Source organism: Vanderwaltozyma polyspora, genomic scaffold (assembly GCF_000150035.1).
Source record: "Vanderwaltozyma polyspora DSM 70294 KpolScaffold385 genomic scaffold, whole genome shotgun sequence".
Lineage (NCBI taxonomy): Eukaryota > Fungi > Ascomycota > Saccharomycetes > Saccharomycetales > Saccharomycetaceae > Vanderwaltozyma > Vanderwaltozyma polyspora.
Window position 1 is genome coordinate 1 of NW_001834577.1, and position 18,676 is coordinate 18,676.

At 30.9% G+C, this 18,676-nt stretch overlaps 7 protein-coding genes and 2 non-coding genes across 9 annotated transcripts; 7 read left to right on the forward strand and 2 right to left on the reverse strand.

Annotated features, from left to right (window-relative positions):
* Nucleotides 1-361: 361 nt before the first annotated feature.
* On the forward strand, nucleotides 362-1,666 carry Kpol_385p1 (uncharacterized protein; the record flags this gene model as incomplete). Its single annotated transcript, XM_001642740.1, has 1 exon — nucleotides 362-1,666. One exon carries the CDS (start codon nucleotides 362-364, stop codon nucleotides 1,664-1,666), a length of 1,305 nt encoding a protein of 434 aa, XP_001642790.1.
* A 182-nt stretch (nucleotides 1,667-1,848) lies between these two features.
* On the reverse strand, nucleotides 1,849-3,630 carry TAG1 (Tag1p; the record flags this gene model as incomplete). The annotated part of the gene is made up of 1 exon (XM_001642741.1): nucleotides 1,849-3,630. The coding sequence occupies one exon, from the start codon at nucleotides 3,628-3,630 to the stop codon at nucleotides 1,849-1,851; it is 1,782 nt and encodes a 593-aa protein (XP_001642791.1).
* A 1,914-nt stretch (nucleotides 3,631-5,544) lies between these two features.
* Nucleotides 5,545-5,615, forward strand: Kpol_385trna1. The gene has a single exon. It is a non-coding gene; the product is annotated as a tRNA-Gly (tRNA).
* A 1,906-nt stretch (nucleotides 5,616-7,521) lies between these two features.
* Kpol_385p3 (GATA-type transcription factor) lies at nucleotides 7,522-8,601 on the forward strand (the record flags this gene model as incomplete). Its single annotated transcript, XM_001642742.1, has 1 exon — nucleotides 7,522-8,601. One exon carries the CDS (start codon nucleotides 7,522-7,524, stop codon nucleotides 8,599-8,601), a length of 1,080 nt encoding a protein of 359 aa, XP_001642792.1.
* A 388-nt stretch (nucleotides 8,602-8,989) lies between these two features.
* Nucleotides 8,990-9,484, reverse strand: MIC19 (Mic19p; the record flags this gene model as incomplete). Its single annotated transcript, XM_001642743.1, has 1 exon — nucleotides 8,990-9,484. One exon carries the CDS (start codon nucleotides 9,482-9,484, stop codon nucleotides 8,990-8,992), a length of 495 nt encoding a protein of 164 aa, XP_001642793.1.
* Nucleotides 9,485-12,787: 3,303 nt separating this feature from the next.
* Nucleotides 12,788-13,708, forward strand: Kpol_385p5 (pirin family protein; the record flags this gene model as incomplete). Its single annotated transcript, XM_001642744.1, has 1 exon — nucleotides 12,788-13,708. The coding sequence occupies one exon, from the start codon at nucleotides 12,788-12,790 to the stop codon at nucleotides 13,706-13,708; it is 921 nt and encodes a 306-aa protein (XP_001642794.1).
* A 771-nt stretch (nucleotides 13,709-14,479) lies between these two features.
* On the forward strand, nucleotides 14,480-14,551 carry Kpol_385trna2. The gene has a single exon. It is a non-coding gene; the product is annotated as a tRNA-Glu (tRNA).
* Nucleotides 14,552-14,826: 275 nt separating this feature from the next.
* On the forward strand, nucleotides 14,827-16,926 carry NUP2 (nucleoporin NUP2; the record flags this gene model as incomplete). Its single annotated transcript, XM_001642745.1, has 1 exon — nucleotides 14,827-16,926. The coding sequence occupies one exon, from the start codon at nucleotides 14,827-14,829 to the stop codon at nucleotides 16,924-16,926; it is 2,100 nt and encodes a 699-aa protein (XP_001642795.1).
* A 614-nt stretch (nucleotides 16,927-17,540) lies between these two features.
* MSP1 (protein-degrading AAA family ATPase MSP1) lies at nucleotides 17,541-18,629 on the forward strand (the record flags this gene model as incomplete). The annotated part of the gene is made up of 1 exon (XM_001642746.1): nucleotides 17,541-18,629. One exon carries the CDS (start codon nucleotides 17,541-17,543, stop codon nucleotides 18,627-18,629), a length of 1,089 nt encoding a protein of 362 aa, XP_001642796.1.
* Between the last annotated feature and the right edge of the window lie 47 nt (nucleotides 18,630-18,676).

Sequence of the window (18,676 nt, forward strand, 5' to 3'; positions counted from 1 at the left end):
GGAGTTTCCTTTTAAAAATTATATTCTACCGACGCCCGTTAGGGAATTGTGAATGATTTTTGGAAGGGGCAAAAAGACTAAGAAATTTGGCCGGGAAAATTTAGACCTTTCGTGGTGGCGGGAGGGTTTGTGATACTTGGGTGCAAAAGAACAGGGGAGTTAATTGATGTTTGTGGAAAGTATTTCAACTTTTTAATTTGAAACTTAAGAACCTTTCCATCCAAATTAGGTTTTATCCAGGAAATGGTCATGGAAACGTTTATTATAAGGACGATTTGGCTCGATTAGAAATAGATTCCTCCATTAGAACCATCCCGAATGTTTAGAGCTTTTGTTTATTGTGATTTTATACATCAAACAGATGGAAGATGTTTATGACTATATCGAACAATGTCCAACGATATATATAATGGAACTTCCAATATTAATAAATGGTCTGTCTGAAAATGACACAAATCATTTGTCTATTCAGATATACGAAGACCTTTATTGTAAATTTTTGCAATATAAAAATACTTTAATTGAAACTTTAAAAGATTGCATTATTGAGTTGCAACCAGATTTTAAAAACACAGAATTTAATGATTGGAACCATATTCAGAAATATTTGTTTTATGAAATTGCAGATAATCTATCTAATTTTGTTAAACCAAAGACAGAGATGTTAGTTATTCCAATGTCATTCCCAAAACTTTATTCGGAGTTATCTGATTCATATGGGTTTATTGGATTCAAATTTAAATTAAAGTTCTCAAGATTCAAGTTAATCACTGATAATGGAAAACCTTTAGAATTCATTGATAAGTCAGATCTTCTATTAACCCAATGTGACACTAAATTATCTACCATATGGAGAGAGCCCTTTGAAAAAGAATTCATAGGCACTCTTTCGAGAACTCCAAAGAAGGAAAATGATAATTCAAGTATGTTTGTTCTAAATAACTCACCAGTTCCTAAAAATCCAAAGTTTCTAGATATTTTTAGAGAGAATTCTATTAATACAAATGAATCAATAGCTGTACCAGCTGTCACTAAGAATCCTGACGTCTTTCAAAAAAATAAGAAGAACAAGAATATGAATAAAAGCAATTTAATATCGAGAGAATCAAACATTGATACTTTTCCACACCTAGGAGAGACTGTCAAATTTACGTCTTCATCTGGTATCAGCACAATTAGAACTCACAATGATATTTTCTCTGCTATTCATTCGGGAAATATGTTACCTTCTGCTTTGACTCAACCTACTGCGACAACACCAATATTTGAGAAACCTAACCCTCCTATATTTAAAATTACAGAGACTCCTGACAATTCTGGGCTTAATAAAGTGCAAAGTTTACCACCTCCTACTCTGTTATATTTCAATCCAACTTCAGAAGATGAGCTCAATCTATCAAATAAAGACAAATTTAAAAATGGGCTTAAAAAATTTACCGGTACTATTCTGCTAAAATGTATTAAGGATTCTAGAAGTAAGAGGTCTCAAAATTTAATAACCGGGTTAGAAACGATCAAGACTATTGATTTGATGGAACAAGCACCCGAAATCGATATCTCTTTGAAAACATATATTAAAAGTAAACTGTTGAAGTTCAAAAGGGACTATCGATATATGAAAGACGTTGCCAAATACTGCATTGAAGAATATCACGAAACTAGATAGTTATTTTAATTAAATGAATGATAGATAAATAATCTAAGATGAAGAAAAATTATGTATTAATAATATTGAATATATGTTTATAAATGTAATTATCAACCCCATGGGTATGCATAATATATTAGATTTAAATGTAAACAGCAATGCATTAAAGTTAAAAAAAGATGTTATTTGTCATTTAGCAATCATTCTATTATAACATTATTTTCTGTTTTTAGTCCCAGTAATATAATATCACCTAAAAAGCTAGAAATTATCAGGTCAAGGTCAGCCTTAATATGTACTGTGGATTTCCCCTCGAATAAAATTTCATTAAAAACTTTTGTGATTTCCCAACGGTCAATTACCTCGACTTCATCATCTGGGATATCAAGAGTTATTTCCATTAAAGTATGATTGTCATTCTGATCGTGCATGATCTCAGAGGATGCATTATACCAAATTTTCATTGGTATGTTTAAAAAGTATACTTCGTTATGGAATAGCTCCAAAGTGCCTTTTATTTTTTTAACTTGAATCCGTTGCTCAGTAGTCTCGTAAAATGGTAGATTTATCGTACCCATAACTTTACCCACAGCGCTCAATCTTTTTTGTCCCAATCTACCTTTTACCCATCTAACTTTCATATCTTTAATTGTGAAATTTTCAATTAAATTATTGGTATCGATAGTAATGTTAGAACTTACAGGCAAAAAATCTAATTCATCAAGTATGTCCTGAAGAATCTTATCCGGAAATATATAATTCTTATCATTTCCTTTGGATAAGGTACCCTTGATAACCGCTGTCGTAGTTAAATTACTTGTTACATTATTAAGGATTCTGGATATCGGAGTCACTATATTTTCCTCATCAGAAAAACATACAGATGATAATAATGAATTCGGAAAAGAACCTTCTATAAAGCTCGTGACACTGATGTTCATGCCATCGCTAATATTAAGTTCACTTGTGAAGGTTTTGACATTAGCTAAATTAATGGAGTAATTATCATGGCAATCTGGTAATCTCAGATCCCATTTGATGGGTGAGAGAAGTGCAGGCTGCGGTAGCTCTATCAATGGTAATTTTTTCATTATATTACCTACCTCTGTATTGAAGTGAACTTGGAAGCCTTCATCCGAGTCACTCATTTTAAAATTCTCCATACTAATTTGAGATAGTTCATTTATTGTCTCAGTCAAAAAAGCATTCATTCCCTTCCAATTCAGTATACTATCCCAATGAATGATTACTCGATGAAATGAGGCAAATGGTAAACTAAATTTAATCAAAGAATCTGTACGTTTTGAAAGTGAAAAAGACAAAGAAGACCAAAGATTTAAATCACTATAGTCTTTCTTCAAAATTTTTTTCAAAACTCTTAATATATGACCCATGTCAGGTTCCAAAAATAATTTGACATTTAATTCAGTCACTGTATTATTATGTAAATCCACACAAATCGGTTCGTCAAGATAAACAAATCCCAACCAATTCTTATCACTTTGAATACCATCAAATGTGGTTATATTGTTGACTTTAATGCATAATTTTTTAATAACATTGCTACCAATTGATTGGAATAAATTTTTTTGAAAAGGTGTTAAACTAGACGTACTATTTTCTAACATCCATTTATTATAATCTAATGAAAAATTTAATTTTGCGGTAATTTGAAGAGCTTTGCCCCCATCATCATTAAGGTTTTTCCCATCATCTGTCCACCCATCAATATGGGTACTTACCAAATCTACTTTTGATATTTCAACAATGCTATCTTGTATGACATTTTCAGCTGGAACATATTTTGAAAACAAAAACAGTACCATAAATGCTGTTAATGCAAAACTAAACGTTATTAAACATATATTCCTCCAATAATGGTTCTTAGTGGTTATGAAACTTCTTTCTGATACAATACTGTGTCTTCTTAAGCCAGGAGAATGGTTAAGAAGCGGCTGAGTCTCTAAATCATTATCATTCATAATTCCTTAAAAATTAATAGATAGGAATTATACCCCTAGCTAACCTATATTAGAAAATATCAACGAAATAAAATTTGTATATCCCTTCCTTCTAATATAATAATTATAATCAAACCACTCCCAAATTTTATTGACTTTATCTTTAATGGGATGAGCAACAATCAACCACCTTTTTTTTTGATTTGGATCGAATACTAAGATAATAGTGAGAATAGAGAATTATATCTAATAGTACACTTATAGGTTATACCAATACTTTAACCTGTGTATATTCTTGTACAGTTACCAATTTGAATAACCACCAATTAATAATGCCATTAACGTTTCTTCCTCTTTATATTTCAAATTTGTAACTGGGATGGAAGATAGATAGATGCTTAATTTCAACATTTTTTAAGGCTGCTGATGGCAGATGCTAGTGTCGTTATTGTACCTGGTTATAGTACGTAATAACTAAAGTGTATATAGATGGATATGTTTCCATTGTTGATGATATATAATGGTATCTAATTGATGGTCTTGTGGGTGATCTTATCGTTGGTTATCGATAAATCAGTTTGTTTAGGTAAAATCATCGTGAGATTTGATGATGGGTTCAGATGGAGTAATTGGATTGATAAAGCAAATTATACAGCAGTAAGTTGCATTATGCATTAGTTTGATATTTAGATTGTGTTGTATTGTACAGTAGATTATTAGAGGTATATTTAAAGTTGGAAATATGTTATTGTTCATTTTAACATTGTTATAAACGTCTTAAATATGTATTTTCAAATGCTGGATATATAGAGTCACGTGAATGGCAGTGGTAGATCACAATTGACGGAGATTTGATTGTCAGGTACATGTGATATATATCGTATGTATTATTTCAAGGTTACATCGTACGAACCTTGATAATGTCGAGATGTAATTCGTTACAATAAATGGTGTCATATTATCAATATTGCTATTTAAAGAGATCATTGTACATTATTGTATATTATTGTATATTATTTAGTATCTTACTTTGTACATAAAAGAATATAGAAATTTATTATTATTAACAAGTATATTTACTTTAACCTACAGATCTCCACCCTTAAGATCCTATAGAATAAACGCCTACCAGCCTTCATTCTAACGTATACTAAATTCAATATACAACTAAATAATAATTAAAGGCCAAATAATACACGTAATCCGTATATATATGGTGACAATTTGTGTATTGGTCAGGGAAAGACCCCTACTCTTCTCCTCCCATTAGCTAAAGATACTATAGGAGTGTTACTTAAATTCATTATTACCAATTAACCTTTTTATGATGACATAGGCAACATATTGAAATATAAATATTAGAACAATATGGAAATAAATAGTTGATGCATATCCGCATAATTTGTATTGTATATAATTCCAATAAGGACTGTTTGATCAATGCCCAATTGATGCTATTACTCTTAACATTCCCCTTGGTGTGGAGTTACATCTAATTACCCTATATTGTGTCACGCATATATCATGTGATTGGACATCAGAATTCATGAACTTTTGTGCGTCAACCTCTTTATTTCAATTTCCTTCTACCATCTCCTTTCCACTCCCAAACCACCTCTGAACAATAGATTTGTAATATAGTTAAAGTCCAAAAATAAAACTTATTGCTTCGCCAAACGTTCAAATCAAGAGATTTGTCAAGCAGTAAATATTTTATTATCAACGTATATTTATATAGAGAGAGACAGAGATACATAGACAGAAAGATAAATGAATTTTCATGTAGTGTGTAACCTTCTATATACTATATCCATTAGTAATAGTTCATATGGTGGCTCATGAATTACTAAAATCACAATAACGAAAAGCATATTTTAGAAATCTTTAACAAAATTGGAGGTTCCTATTTTATTCAAACTAACAACAAATTAACAAGCGCAAGTGGTTTAGTGGTAAAATCCAACGTTGCCATCGTTGGGCCCCCGGTTCGATTCCGGGCTTGCGCAGTTTCGTTTTTGTCTTTTTCCTTCATTTTTTTTTAACTCTTATCGAATATATTTCTGTAGTAGTATCATGTGATTGTCACATTACTTTGAAATCCCTATCTGCAAGATTGAAGAATTTAATTCCTACACTGATAAATAACTCTGTCATTCAGATGAGGTGATCCAAACTCGATAAATTCTTGTTATGTTTTACCTGATATTAGAGGATCATCAGTTATATTATACAATTGAGGCGTTGTTATCTTTACAACTTTACATTTGTTACTAAACGGTTTTTATGTCCATCATTTTCTATTTCCATTTAGAGTTAGGAGTACATAGATGATACATATTTTAAGTTTAAATTATTTTCCTATTTATGTCAATTGTAATTATTTCTTCTAAATGTCATAATAGTTATTTATAACCACCCTTATTCTCATTTAATAAATAACAAGAATTTCAATTCATCATTAATAATGATTGTATGCATAAAATCGACTTCTGAATACTAGAATTCTATAGAAATCATCTTCATGATATAATCATAGCAATATTTAAACATTTCTAGTGGTTTTATTCTATTATTTATATTTTGTATTTAAAGTTTTTTCCTTATTTCACTTCAGTGTTTTTAATTATTTTGATTGCTTCTTTTGAAAACTTAATAATATCTACTAAAGGTAAAATTATAACATAATAATAATACATTTTTAAAGAAAAACAAAAATTAGATCTCATAAATGATAAACTGAATTTAATAATTTTAGAGTAATAGGGATACCTGATTATGTTGGAAACTCTTCCTTCAATTTGTAATGTATAGAGCCTTGAAAATTCCAGTTAAAAGTTCAATGTTCACCAACCTTCTAAAAAATATCACTTTGAGAAATATGTGAAATAAAACGATAGCATTAGAATAATAAATATCAATATGCATTAACTTGTAAGCTGGAACAGAGTAAAATATATCTTATTTAATCTAAAAAGTAACCTTTTTACAGCAATTAGTGAAAAAGTATCGTACTTAGCTTCTCTAAGGTATATATAGTTGAATTTCCACCAATTACAACTGAAAAGAGTTTTCAAATCTTGAGAATTATATTTTCTAGAAGATATAAAACATTTACTTACTAAAATATTGCCCATCCTACGGTACCGAATTGGAAAATCGAGTTCCATAACCAGACCCCGATAGTACAGCAGAAGAGATTGAAATTCAAGAGAAATACAGCCTACATACTTAAAAATTGAAGTCTATTTCTTTATAAAGAATTTGTATACCTATTTAATAAAGTTTTAAACGTTTCTCAATAGTATTATAGTGATACAAGGGGATTGATTTTATAACGTCACACAAATCACAAACTATTCTGAACTAGAAAAGAGCACAAAATATATGTATAGTCGGTGAATAATGAGTGTTAAAAGGTTATTTATATTATTGTGGACATACTATATTATTATAATAACTGAATTTATCATTTTCTCCCTGGTATTTACGTTTCTATGATGAGAAGATACGATTTTGTTTTTTTGAATCAAATCAAAATTGCTGTCATTTGAGATTTTATTGATAGCATTTTGGTTTACAGTTTAACAAATATTCATACTTATACCATATTCATGTACTTATTAAATATATTTTAAGAATAGCAATAAAAAGTTTTGCTGTAAGAGAGTGTTTTATTGATAGTGTCATTAATTAATATGTAGAATGAAAAATGCAACGACACAATTTATTTGCATTTTGGCTAGATATAAAATCAAAATAAAAAGAGATATAAAAAGAGATATAAATAAGGAGATATAATATCAGTGTCGAGGAGTATTGGAGTATATATTCTCATTATTTTTTCCACTTTAATTCCAAAAGGAAAAAAAAACAATCGCGACTCAATCAATTATAAAAACAATCTATTAAATAATGTTCTACCAAAAAATTATTCCAAAACTAAGCGAAGAAAGATTCGAGATATCTACTATTCCAACTGTATATCCTGATCCAGAAACTACCAATATTCCTGCTTTACTTTTACCTCCTTCTTGTTCAATTCCTGCTTTTAACGGATCTTCCATGTCAGCAGAACCATTTTCCTTTGATCCATTCTCAGAAACATACGATAAAGATTTTTTTAATGCAAATAGATTTTATAATCCTGTAGCCAATCTTAAAACAAATATGAATGTAATTTTGAATCCAACTTCAAGGATTGAAAAAATCGATGAATTGGAGAATCAAGCCTTAAATGGCCTTCTTTCTTTAAAGGACCATAATTCACTGAATATTATCAATAAGAATCAATGCCACTATAATTTTGAAATATGTAGTCAAGATCCTAATTTTATTATTGTTCATCAAGAATTTGATTTTGATTATGATGATAGCAGCAGCGGTTCGGATAATGAAAGTGAGGTTGATATTGTCTCTGACTATAATGAAGAAGATTATTGGGAAGAAGAACTTCCAGAGGTTCAGACAGATGAATGTGAGATTGAAACTCATCATTTGTCTATATCTCCAATAAGAATAGAAAATGTAGTTCCAGATAATCGGGGGGACATAATTGTTACCACCAATAGACCATGTCTAATGAACCTACTTTTCAATGACGGAGAGACAGAAAATTCATGCACTTTACCGAAACTAGAGGAAAAGCCTTCTATTTTAAGTAGAAAAAGAAGAATATCTTCAAATGACACTATATTCGAGAAGAGAGTAAGGTGTAATAATAAACAACATCTCCCAAAAAAGATTAAAGAAGGAAAATTGTCATCTTCAAACAAGAATCGTAACCCATTTGGACAATGTCTCCATTGTGGTGACACTGAGACTCCAGAATGGAGGAAAGGTCCATCTGGACCAACTAGTTTATGTAATGCCTGTGGATTGTTTTATAAGAAGTTACTTGAAAAGAGTACTCTCGAGGATGCAAACTTGTTAATGAAAGAACGTTTCAATTCGAATCCATACAATAGAAGAATTCCGAAAGGTTATGGACTTTAATTAGGAAAAATAGAGTGTTGTTTAACAATTACCCAATTCAGAAAATTATGTTATTTGCATATATTCCCTTTGAAGGCATTAAGTGTAAATAACAAGGTGATTTATTTTTTATTCTCAATTAATTCATTCCTTAAGGTAATCAGATTTTTCTTTAATTATTTTTAATATTCTCTATATGTCCTTTGAAGAATTAAATAATTAAATAAATTAATATACTGAAAATATAGTTAATATAAAAAAATTAAATTGGAAATTGGAGTTTTTAGTCTTGTGACAAGAATTTTATATAGGAATATGTACAAATATATATAAGAATATATTGTGCTAGAAATAGTATTTTTAAAAATCAAATGGTGATTGGTTTTATGGAAATAAATACAAGGTGATTTTAATTTGAGTTACTAGCCACAGTATTCTTAAATTGTTGAATTAAGTCATAACAATTTAGAGGTTTACCTGCATTATCTAACAAACATTGTAATAGTTGTTTTCTTGCACCGTCATTACCGTCTAATATTTTTAATTTTTCATCTTTTTCAAATTGTCTTACTTCAAATGCAGATAGTCTTTTATTTAAGGCATCTATTTTATCATTTAACAATTTGGTGGACAAACTTTTGGTTGGATCAGTTTCATCAGTACCACTCGTATTATTTAATAAAGATGCATCTAGCTTAGTTTCAAATTTCTTCAAAGTATCCTCTTCTAATTGTGCTAAACGTTCAGCAACCCTTTGTTCGACATATCTTTCTGCAATTTGGCCTCTTGTGAAATTGGTTTCAGTAGACGATTCCAGGGTAGCTAGCAAAGATTCTGAGAAATCTACCTGTGATCTGGGTATAAAGACTTTAGTTTCAGCTGGCTTGGAAGGTTGGGCACCCATGTTAATATCTTTTAAATTGGGTAAACGATTTTATATTGAAGAATATTAATATGTTTCTCAATCAGATTAACCTAGAGAAAGATCCAAAACTAAAACTCGTACTTATACAGCTAGACTTCAATTCAAAGTAAGGATAGGATGTTCAAGGTATAAGATGAGCTTCTTATCTACAATTTCATTAATCATTTTATCGATCCAATCGAATTTATTCCAAATATACTATACTAATTTCTTTTACTCGGTTCGATATTTTCCTTATTTCAATCCCAATACGTGAATAATGATATCACCCTATAAAAGTGCGGGTAAGCACGTGATCAAATATATATATATATATATATATACATATACATATTTATATATTTATATGTGTATCTATCAATCCTATCCTATATATCTGAGATACAAGATATGAAGATAATGACTTTAATATATTAGAACTGATCTAACAAACAAACAAAATATCCTAAAGCATTAATATATTTCTGTTATTCAAAACTAAAACCATTCCGAAAATGTCAAACGAATTAGTGGCATCTAGAATTGCATCTTAAAAGATATATTTCGAAGTGGCATCATTGCCTGCCCTTATTCATGTTTCATAAAATCTACTCTAGAATTAATTATTAATAAGTATTCATTAATCATGTATTCAATTATTTATCAATATTATGATTTACTAATTATAATTCATTAATGAAATTTGTATACAATCTTTCAATTGCTGGTTTTAAATTTCGTATCATTAATCAGTAACTAGAAATTTATAATAATATCATATATCCAAGATCTATTTTTACTACTTTTTACCACATTGTTCAAAATTCTTAAGTAAGTGTAAAAAAGGGAATCGTGTTAAAAGCAAAGTCCAAGTAAAAATTTGTTGGACACTAATAAAAGAAGCACTTTCTGTAAAGCTAATATTTAACAAATATATCTGATTTTAAACAATCAGGTTGAAAATACTTGTATTTAGACCAAGTTTGTTGTTATTTCCAAATAAATATATTTTATGGTATCAGGACTCACCATGACTTCGAAATAGCTTACTGATTTAATTTATTTCGTCAATAATTTCACTAAATTTTATTTATAATTTTTCTATTCAAAAGTTGTATTTAGTTAGTGAAGCAAAGTGGGGGACAAGAGTGATTAAACAATAAAATCTTCCCCAAAGCTCACTATTTTTCATATTTCAAATGTATCTCTAATCCATGCGAATAACCAGAATTTAGATAGTATTAAAGTTTAAACTATGGGGTCGCATAATAAAGATTGGAATTTATCTTCTTTTCACATGTAATCGAAGGTATTTAATGATCGTACGATTGAAAGCTGTTAAGATTTTAAACTTAATCATTGTGTTGTCAAACCTCAAACTTAAAATATAGAAACAAAAGAGTATCCTACAGTAACTACTTCTAACTATTTCCCTATTTGATATATTTTAATTCACTCAACAACCTGGTGACTGACTGGCTGATTATACTATAGATATGTCGAGGAATTTATCTATGATCAATTCTATTTATTTTAAGAGTATTCCCATTGCTGACGTCGATATATGAAAAATGGTTGAAATAAGTTCAGCACATCTGTAGTATAAGGAGACAAGTACGGCCACTACTTTCCCCAAGATATCCTTATTCTCTTGACCAAAGAAAGTTGAATCAAAAATTTATAAATGGAGATTTGTAAGGATGAATATTACTTGAATTTAATTAAGATATAACTTGAAATAAAAACTGTAAAGAGCATGCAAAATGGATAATTATTGGGTAAGTATAGTGATATCCCTTGGCATGGTAAAATATATCGTCCAGGTGAAGCCCAAAGGTTGGGTTGGGTATATCATAGCCTCATCTAAGAAGGAACATAAATTACTAACAATTAGCGGGACAGTTATTAAATATTAGCATGATGATTAATTAGTTTTCCTACTGTCAAATGAGGAATGAAAATATCTTGATTCAAGACAAGAGATTGATAGCTAACTTAACCGTCGATCAAAAGAAAGGAAGAGAGATGAATAAACTTTCTATTTTCCAGAATGAGAGCCACTCCCATCGTTGCATCCCACAGTAAAGATGAAATTTAGTGGAATGTCTCTGAATTTTATTTTAGTTTAGTTTGATACATTTAGCCTCAGTCATTTCTTATTAATTGATAAAGATGATTAGGAAAAAGAAGAAAGAAGCTAATCACCCTCATATTCCCCTTAATTGTTTCTTTCTTTCTCTCCTTCTTTAGCTTTCTCGAAGGAATAAAGAGGCCCATCAAGCAAAGATAGTACATACAAGGAAGGAAGGTGTCTTGAATAGATGTCGAAAGGTGTAGTTTTATGGAGGAGTTGGGTTTACTAAATAAAATACATAACAATTATTTCAACATCCTTAATCAAATCAACTTCTGTCTTGATACCTAATCAATACCCAATCGATCTATCCATCTGCACCAAGGGGCAGTAAGGTTCATGGAGCATGGAAATACAATTTCCCAACTCCACCTCAAATGCAACTGGTAACTTATCCCAATCGCTGTAATGTTCATTTGTTGCTAGAGGTTAGGATGGATGTCTTGTTATAGCTTTCTGAATGTTTGTTAGGCTCTGTTGGAAATTACTAAATCACTCAGTTTTTTAGTAATGGGCTGTATAACCGTTTCGAAAAAAAAGTTATGCTACGGGTGTATCTCTGCAGTTGCTATATGGATTAGGTGAATGGTCCGCCAGACCCACAGAGAGACAGCTATAAGGAGCAGTGCAGGTGCAGGAGGTTTTCGAAACTGTTTAAGGACATACATAACATACTTAATTAATTAGTACCAACTATTACTAAAAGTAAAGTTTAAATAACACTAATCAGTTAGTAACACTTCCATGGCACTGATACTTGGACCCATTTCCTAGTTTAAACAGTTGACTAAATCAACAGTAACAAAATGTGTAATTGATTAATAACTGCATGCTTCTCTGGATTAATTGATAGTTAACTAGCAAGAAGAAAGTGTCAAGATAATTATAATTATGGATAAAGATTGGAAATTGAAACGTATATAAACGATTGGTTTTTCTTACTTGATTCAAAAATTTATTTTTCGAGATTTAATACTTATTCTAGTTGTATTCAATAGTTAGTCATTAATAGAATGATATCAATCTAAAACTTTAATTGGTTTCCAATATAGTAATTTTTGTATAGTTTATTATTAGAGACTTTAAGTTTACAGATTTAACAAAACTAAAAACAAACTAGGAATAGATTTTCTATTAAACAACCATCCACAATTAATCACATAGCAAGAATGTCCAAGCAACAAAATCTACGTTCGATCTTTAAGCACTTTATTGCCCGTGAGCAAGCTGAAGGTGTTGGTGCCAGAGTTAGAAGATCTATTGGTACTATGCTATTGAGAAAGTTCTCTCCTTTCTTAATGTTAGATCATTTCAATGTTGCGCCAGGTGCTGGTTTCCCAGATCATCCTCACCATGGTCAAGAAACTATTACCTACGTTAATGAAGGTATGATTGCTCATGAAGATTTCACAGGTTGTAAAGGTGTCTTATATAAGGGTGACTTACAATTCATGACTGCTGGTAAGGCTATTTGCCATGCTGAAATGCCAGTTCAATCCAACAGTGGTGAACATGTTGTTGGTTTGCAATTATGGGTTGATTTACCAACCGATATGAAGAACACCGAACCTCGTTACAGAGATTTGAAGAATAAAGAAATTCCAAGAGCTAACCCAACTGATGACTTGGAAGTTGAAGTTATTTCTGGTAACTCATATGGTGTAGACTCTGTCAAGGACTTGGCATACACCCCAATTGATTTCTACATGTATAGAGGTAAGAAGGCTGGTACTGAATTTACCCAAAATTTCTCAAGAGATTTCAATGTTTTTATTTATGTTTTACAGGGTGCCATCACTATTGGTGACCAAGTATTCCCACAATATTCTTCAATCTTTTTCAATACTGATGGTGATGCTGTTGGTGGTACTATCGCTGCCGATAACACTGAGTTTGCCATCATTGGTGGTAAAATCTTAGACCAACAAACTGTTCAACATGGTCCATTTGTTGAAGAAACTAAGGAGAAGTTGATCAAGGTCTTCTATGACTACCAAAGTTACAGCAATGGTTTCGAAAGAGCCAGAAACTGGAAATCATCCATCAGAGATGGTATTAAAGAAAATGATGCTCCAAATCATCATAACTAAAGGTTGAATAAGTTATGATTTGATATTTTTTAACAATTCATTAAAACTTTAGAATTATTGGAGACATAAAAATAAAAGTGGTTCTTTTATTATTTCATTTTGGATTTATTTTTTTATTTATTATATTTTTAGGGCTAAAAATTTTCTTTACTTAAAACAAAATTTCTATTCATTTGTAACGGCAGTTTAACTTTTATAGTTTTTATACCTTTTTAAATAAAGCTATTGATACAATATTCTATAAAAAACACTAAATTATATTATGATTATTTTGCAATCCATGCTATTTTTCAGTACTTTTTTTTTGTAAATTTTTAGTTAATGAAAACAAGATATAGTTGAGAATATACCAAGATATGAATGACACATTCAAGCAAGATTATTTATCAGAATTAAAAACATGAAATAAAATTTATTTTGCAGCTAGATACTTTATCTGCTATATTTATAATTAATGGCACAATATACATGATGATACAAAGTCTAAAAATTAATGTATGATTCATTTTTTTTTAAATACCCAATAATGAGAATATGGTTCAAATGGTAACTATATCATTGTTCTGTGATAGATCATTCCAATTTTGTCCAGACCTCTTACTAATCCCATTAATTTGACAAGTTGCCTAATGTGATGATCTATTAATATATGTGTCCTGCTGAGATGTCAATTTATTGATCATGTGATAAAAAAGTGTAATCACGTGAATTAAGCATGACAAAAGTTTCACAAAAAAGCTCATCCAAAATAAAAAAAACAAGAAATAAGTATCCGATATAGTGTAACGGCTATCACATCACGCTTTCACCGTGGAGACCGGGGTTCGACTCCCCGTATCGGAGTAATTATTTTTTCTCATAATAAAATTCATTTTAACTTTTTTTTCAAATTTTTTAAAGCCAAATGTAATCACGTTACACGTATTTTTATTCATTTAATTTCAAATTCTTTTAAAAGAACTTCGCAATTTAAGAAATTAAAGACATCTTTAGCTCATTAAGAGGGCTATAACTATATATCTTATAACTGAGCATTTGTGGATTAGGTCTTTTTTTATTCTTACCTTTTCGTTCATAACAAGAGGTACTCAATTTGGAGATAGGTGGCTAATTAAAGAATGTCCAAAAGAAACGCAGGCGCTCAAATTACTAGGGAAGCCTTCGAACTAGAGGGAAATTCCGATGACGATGAGACTCCTAAAAGCTTTTCCATGGCATCTTCAGAAGTGATGAGTAGAAGAAAGATAGCTATGCCTAAAAGAAAAATGGCTTTCAAGTTACCTACTAATAATACCGATGAGTCAAAGATGGCAGGTGCTTTCAATTTTTCTAAGAAAGAGGATAATAAAAATGAAATTGATGATTCTTCTGCAAAATTAAAGGCATTGAATAATCAGTTTAGTTTGAAAGTTTCTCAATCAATCTCAAATGATCCATTTGTTGATTTATCAGTATTATTTGATAAGTACAAGGAATATTTGAAATCAATTAAAAACACATCGCCTGTAACTGCTGGCAAACCTGCTGGAACTCCTCTACAAAAGCCAGCATTTGGTACAGCTCCTGTTTCAGTTCCAATCTCAGCACCTGCACCTGTTCCAGCACCTGTTCCAGCATTTAATAATTTAAAAAGAACTGCAGAAGAAGAAAATGAGGAAGAATCATCTAGCTCTTCTGACGAGGATGAAGTAAAGAAGGACATCAAGGTACAAGGCCCACAATTTACATTACAAAGTAAACCAATATCAAAAGATTCAGTTTTTGCTTTTGGTAGTGAATTAGCCAAAAAGGTTCAGGAAGATGCTGATAGTGACAGTGAGAGTGAAGTTGAAATCAAAGGCCCTCAATTTACCTTTTCTGGAGCTGTAAAGAGTGATGTTTTTAAATTGGAGGAAAAGGAAGGTAAAAAGGAAACCGATAGATCACAACCTGTTATCTCTTTTAAGAAACCTGATGTCGGTGAGCAATCCAAACTTTCAAATCCACCTACTACATCAAGTGATAATAAGACACCAAGTTTTGCATTTAATACCAAGCCGGCTGACAGCATTGAAAAGAAGGAAGAAGAAATTTCAAAGCCAAATTTTGCATTTAATGTAAAGCCAACTGAAGACAAAAAGAATGAAGCTGAAGCTGTGAAAGTATCTTTTGCTCCAAGTAGCAGCAGCAGTAGTAATAACGAAAACAATGAAAAGAAGCCAACTTTTGTATTTGGTAACAATTCCAACAATGCAACCCAATCTACTTCAAAACCTACTCTAAACTTCTCATTTGGTGCTGCTTCAACTGCTACAGAAGGCACCAAACCAAGCGGTGGATTCATGTTTGGTGGGATGAAAACTGAAGAGAAGAAGAAAGAAGAGAAGAAAGAAGAAGATAAAAGCAAACCTTCCGGTGGTTTTATGTTTGGTGTCCAAACTCCAAAAGATACGACGAAGTCCGAAATAACAGAAACAAACAAACCAGAAGAAGTTGAAAAGCCTAAACCTGCTTTTAACTTTGGCGGTATCAAGTCATCTGATGCCGATTCTAATAATAAATCTAAACCAGCATTTGCATTTGGATCATCAATTTCTACATCTGCCCCTTCATTTTCATTCGAGAAGCCTGCTTCTGCCACATCAGCCTCAACTACAGCCACTTCTGCATTCTCCTTCCCAGGTAATTCTGAAAAACCTGCTGTTCCATCTGGTGGATTTAAATTTTCATTACCATTTGAACAAAAAAGTGGTAACGATGAAGCAAAAACCACTGCAGCATCAACAATCTCAACTACTGAATCTACAACGACAGAAACTGGACATGAAAATAATGAAGCATCTGCAGAAGGCGAAGGTTCGTCAGGAATCAATATGCAGAACGGTGAAGAAGATGAAACCGTTTTATTTACACAAAAAGCTAAACTAATGACATTTAACACCGAAACTAAGTCATATGATTCAAAAGGTGTAGGCGAAATGAAGGTTTTACAAAAAACGGATGATAAATCAAAGGTAAGACTTCTTTGTAGATCAGATGGTATGGGTAATGTCCTGCTAAATTCCAGCGTAGTAAAATCCTTTTCCTTTACTCCATTAGCTCCAGAAAAAGATAACTTAGTCAAGACACCTACTATTGATTCTGATGGTAAGTTAGTGACATATATCGTCAAATTTAAACAAAAGGCAGATGGTCGTCTGTTCATTAAATCTATTGATGAAGCCAAAAAAGATATGTAATTTGCCAATTATAAATGAAAAGAATCATACGTCCCCCCCTTCAAATAAAGACAAAGATAACTTTTCGGACTTATGTAATATAATAAAATCAAAGAAAGAGTAATTAATAAAAATCTCTAACACTACCTATTTTTTTTCTTCTATATTCTTGTTTGAACTCTATTATACCAAAGAAATATTATTAGTTAGAAGTAAAATTCACACATAATTGACATCTAAAATACACAGTACAAGACAACTTAAATTAATAAACCAGATAGAGAATATTTTTATCCAATCATCTGACTTACTGTCTGACATTCCAATAATTTAACTCTTGTCGATTTATACTATGTCATTATGTTAAGCCGGTTTTTCAGAAAGATATCAAAATCAAATCACGAAATAAGAAACCTCTTGGACTAAGGAAAATAAAATGGACTTAAAAAGGTGATAAAAAAATAAGTATAAAACTAAGTGATTCACTTAATTAAAAAGATTGGAATACTTGCTATTTACTTGCCCTAATATATCAAGTTCAGTTAGTCAATTTTTGCCTACTACAATAATATTTAATATAGTGCTATTGTAGGGTTTTAGTATTGTCTATCAAGGTCAATATATCAAGTAGCAAGATGACTTTTAAATTCGATGTGGCTACTTTCAATAAAACGCTTCTTTATTCAGGGATTGTTATATTGGGATTAACTTTTGCAGAACCTTATTTAAGGGAGTTGGACTTTGGTTTTTTCTCAGGAGGATCAAAAGAATCAAAGGCCAGGCAAAACTTACAATGGAAACGATTGATCGAAAAGAACCCAGAACTGAAGGATCTAGAGTTGAATTCTTATGAAAAGAGCGTTTTAACATCTGTAATTACCTCTGAAGAGATTGATATAAGTTTTAAAGATATTGGTGGCCTGGAATCGATAATTTCAGATTTACATGAAGGTGTCGTATACCCTTTAATGTTACCTGAATTATATGAAAATAATCCATTACTACAAGCACCAAGTGGTGTTCTCTTATATGGACCACCAGGTTGCGGTAAGACAATGCTGGCCAAAGCATTAGCCAAAGAAAGTGGAGCTAATTTTATTTCTATAAGAATGTCTTCAATCATGGATAAATGGTATGGTGAATCAAATAAAATAGTCGATGCCATTTTTTCATTGGCAAATAAAATCCAACCTTGTATGATATTTATTGATGAAATTGATTCATTTTTAAGAGAACGTACATCAACAGATCACGAAGTAACAGCTACTTTAAAGGCCGAATTTATGACTCTTTGGGATGGTTTAGTTAGCAATGGCCGTATTATGATAGTAGGTGCTACTAATCGTATAAATGATATCGACAGTGCCTTCTTGAGAAGGTTACCTAAAAGGTTTCTAATTAGTTTGCCTGATAAAGAGCAACGTCTCAAGATATTAAACGTACTATTAAAAGACACCAAATTAGATAAGAAAGATTTTGATATAGAATTTATCGCAAGTAATACAAGTGGATTGTCAGGTTCTGATTTGAAAGAACTTTGTAGAGAAGCTGCATTAAATGCGGCAAAGGAATATATTAGACAAAAAAGAGAATTAATGAAGAATTCCAATGATGAAGAAGTTACAAACAAAAAAATTAAGATGAGACCATTGAAAACTTCAGACTTCATCGCTAATATGAAAAATGATGCAAGGCAAACCGTTTCTTCAACATCGCTAGATTAGATTGATGAAATTTTAATGAGAGCCAATCAAATACATATAAAATATAT